This window comes from Coptis chinensis, chromosome 4 (assembly GCF_015680905.1).
Source record: "Coptis chinensis isolate HL-2020 chromosome 4, ASM1568090v1, whole genome shotgun sequence".
Lineage (NCBI taxonomy): Eukaryota > Viridiplantae > Streptophyta > Magnoliopsida > Ranunculales > Ranunculaceae > Coptis > Coptis chinensis.
Window position 1 is genome coordinate 97,853,046 of NC_141459.1, and position 4,346 is coordinate 97,857,391.

At 36.6% G+C, this 4,346-nt stretch overlaps 1 protein-coding gene across 1 annotated transcript; it reads right to left on the reverse strand.

The window, feature by feature from the left end:
• Positions 1-203: 203 nt before the first annotated feature.
• On the reverse strand, positions 204-683 carry LOC147506067 (uncharacterized). The gene has a single exon (XM_086605689.1). The coding sequence runs from the start codon at positions 681-683 to the stop codon at positions 204-206; it is 480 nt and encodes a 159-aa protein (XP_086461815.1).
• Between the last annotated feature and the right edge of the window lie 3,663 nt (positions 684-4,346).

The window sequence follows — 4,346 nt, forward strand, 5'->3', positions numbered from 1 at the left end:
GCAAAAAAGTTAACTATTGTATGACAAAACAATATACTTACAGTTGGCTTTGGCCACTCTTTCATATCTCTCATTGGTTTGATGTTGCCACTATATGATAGTAAATAACTCCTCACATGATAGAAAGAGCTGCAATACTCTGTCCATGACATTCTTCTAGGATACAACACAGCTATAGCATGTATACAAACTATGCCACTCAACTACCACTTTTGACAATCACATTCATGGTTTACTAAATTTACAATCCACCTTGTCCCATGCTCATTCTTTACAACATATAGGCCATCATCCGAACCATCCACAATGTAATTTGGAATTAGTTCAATCATCGCTTTGATATATTTTTCTACCATGGGCACCAAACCATCTATATTCATCTTTAAGGCAATTTCCTTTCTTTTATATCTCAAACTCATCACCATTAAGTGATACTTGTCAACTAAACTTGCAATAGGCAGATCCCTCAAGTCTAAAATCCAATTGTTAAAAGATTCTGAGAAGTTGTTAGTAACTTGATCGCATTTAGTTTCATGGTCATAATGTGCCCTTGACCAAGATTCATATCCCTCTCTATTCAACCAGGCTACTGCTTCTGAATCTTGTGCCTCTATTAGCTTCATTATTCTCTCAAATTCAGTCTTCTTATATGCCTTGGCAGCACTCCATGCCAGCAACTCCATATAGGCACCCTTAAAATATTTTTTGAAGTTTTTGTACATATGCCTAAAAATGTAATCTATGTGTTTGCTCTAGGGAATGTCTCTTTCACAGCTTGAATCAAACCTTTCTGCCTATCAGACATAAACGTAAGGGGTCTACTGTGATGTTCAAGATATTTGGCCATTATACCCAAAAATGCTTTCCATGTTTCTTTACCCTCTGACCTACAAATGTATATGGCTATTGGAAAAAGTCCATTGTTTCCATCTAGTCCAATCATACTTAGTACTTGACCACCATACTTTCCTTTCAAGAAACATCCATCCAAACCAATTATTGGCCTACACCCCACCAACCAAGCATCTAAAGAAGCCCTAAATGCAATACAAACACCTTCAAACTGTAAGGTGTTCCCATCTTTATAGTACTTTGCAATATTGTTTGGGCCATTGCTTTGCAATATCTGAAGACATTTATTCAAAAGCACATACAAAAGCATATGCATACATTAATTAACTTAATAAAATTCTCTTTACCGATGAAAAAACTGAAAAAACATATACAATTATAATTATATACAGGAAAGTACATACCTCATCACAAAAAATTGGGACAAGATTGTAACTGGCCCCATAATCACCATATATTGCTTGCAAACATTTATCTCTCATGATCCAAGCCGTGTAGTAGTAGCTTATACTAACATGATAAATCCTCCTGACTTCTTTCATTATAAAAGCAGGATACATGGTCTTCAAATGAACCTTGCAAAAATTATAACAAACATCAAACTTATGTACACAACATCAAAAAATGTACACATCAAACATTAAACAACTCTTCATTACCTTCATTTGATCCTCAATCTTTGTAGCTACCCATCTTGCATCAGCCATCCTATTCTTGAGTTCAGGGTCAGCCTCACAAATGTGATGATCCACAAAGGTGTTCAACCTCATTGTAGACCCATCTTGTTGCAGCCTGAAGTATGCTAGCCATGGGCATCTATCACCCATCTTGTCTACACCCTTACAATGTGCTCTAATTCTGTAACTCTCATTGTTTGGCATCTCTGCTACAAATTTATTCTTTATACAGTAATCCCTGATGTCTCTTCGCAATTCTGTAAGAGTTGCCCACTCCATATACAGGGTCCACTTAATAGGTCTTACTACTGATGACTCCCCTTCACCTTCAACTTCACCTTCAACTTCTCTATCATAAACATTCTCAGTCCTAGAAATGAACTCATCGAAATCATCAGGCCCTGGACAACGCCACTCCCTCTCTTCATCAGATGAATGCGTGCTTCTATATCCTTCATCATCTTGTATCTCATCTAGCTGAGGTGGTGGTGGTGGTGCAATAGTTTGAAGTGGTGGTGGTGGTGTTGGAAAAATCTGAGGAGGTGGTGCTACTCGTGTAATATTAATACTAGTAAGGGGGCCTAAGTCATCATCTACAGTATCCCAGAAATCATCTTCATCAGACAACTGCAATAAGATTTTGCTCTTCCCTTTACTAGCTTTCTTAGTTGTCTTCTTAGTGTGAAGTGGTGGTGGTGGTGCTGTAATTTGAAGTATTTCACTGTCTCTTTCCCTATCGCAATCAAACTCAACAAAAATGTGGGAGTCCCCATTGTCATCACATTCCAGCAATCCCCACATCTTAAGCAATTCTTCGTCTGTCATCACATAAAACTTCTCACCCCAAATTACATAGAAACGTAACAAATTCATCCTTCTTGTTAGAGAAATAGTTTTCTTTTATATCATCTTTCAAATCCATGATGTTCAATCGATCCCCATCAACATTCCTCATCACAAATGGTGGTGCAGCAGTCTTGTAGTTAGCTAGTAAATATGCAAAACCTCCAGGTGGATGACTAAAGAATCCAGCATAATGAATAACCAAATTCTTCTCTCCAAAGCAAGCCATAGAGAAGAAATAACTGAAATAACCTGTTGTTACGCATATTAGCAACAACCCCAACTCAAATATATACCAACTACATCAATGAAAACAGTTAAAATGGTAAAATGAAAAGAAAATACAAGTATGGAAGCACCGTTTTGTATTAAACCTACAACCACTAAATGCACGATTAAAAAAAATGATGTTTTGTGAAAATTTATTTTTTTATGCAAAAATGATGTTTTTCATACACAAAATGCTCTGAAGTAACTTCATTTACCATAAAGGTATGAGATTGATGGATTTACCTTGAATAATCACTAAGAAACCAAGCTTTAATGCATGTCCAGTTTACTTGTACAACAACCAATCGCAAGCTTCAACCCTTCAACACACGATCAAACCATCAGACACACTATCTAAACCTCTCGTAAACATGTTTTAATATGATCAAACACTAAAAATGATAAGAAACTATAAGATGCACAGTTCTTTCTTTCTTCCCGCTAAAAAAGAGAAGTGTCGAGCTCTGGAATTGGAATATACAAAGTTTCTCTGCATGAAAGACCCCAACCGTTGGATAGAAATAATCAGATGAAGACACGTCACCTCACATGATAATAATTGAGGGTATTTAGCCCATGTTAAAAAAAAAAAAAAAAAAAAAAAAAAAAAAAAATGGCCGTTGATTTGATTTGTCAAGATGATGACACGTGTCCAAAATTTGAATTCAGTCTTCTCCAAGTCAAGGGTCATTATAGTAATTGCAATGGGTAAGGGGTATTTATGTATTTTCAAATGCACTCAACAGAAAGAACACGGTCAACCAAGGTTGATTTGGATGTGCCGTGGTCTTGGGGGGATAAGCCTCTAGATGAAAGAAGTGGGGGGGGTAAAGCTAATTGGCATAAGTATTGGGGGGGTAAAGCTAGAAAACTGTTTAGACTAATGTGTAGCTGGAATTTATTAGGGGTGATAATTTGGCCATCCGCCTCCGGCCCTCAAAAGTTTGCCCTCACATATTTGAAAGGCGGGCTGGGCCGGCCCTCGTGCCTATAAGGGACGGGCTAAGGGCAAAATTCTAAAGCATGAGCCCGGCCCTCACCAACCCTCACTTGGCTCTCATATGTTTTCTTGTTATTTTACATTACATTTATGTATTATGAGGTTTTCTTCAATTGCGCAGGCCCTCCAATAAATTCCAATGTGCGCTAATCTCAACCCCACATCTGATTTTTGCTTTAAAATCTAAAATCAAAAATCTAAAACAAACTTGTTAATTGGAGAAACTGTTTTGGAAAAAGAACAAGTACATGAAATATCAAATTTACCCAAAAACTAATCCAACCTAATAACCATCGAAAATGGAAAGTGGAAAGTGAAATAAAACTTCGTTAGTTTGAAAAAAAAAAAAAGAAAACAGTTAGCGCCAATCTCTCACACTCTTTTCGGGCCAGTTATGATATCTCTATTAAACTATCGAGTTCATCTCTATTGTTTCTCTTTCTCACTATCTTCCAAGAGAAATCTTCTGCATTTCAAACTCTGGATTGGGCCATCTCTCAAATACTCCGTCAAGTTTGGATATTGGTTTCTACAGAGTAGGTGCTTCATTATTTTTTTTTTTTTTTTTATTTTTATTTTTTTATTTTTGTTCTATCTATGTTATCCTTCACCCATTTTTTTTGTTTTAGATACTCATACATTTTTGCTTTCTAATCGAAGTTCCCTTGCAATTGAGGGAGTCATACAGAGCCATGATTTGAAGG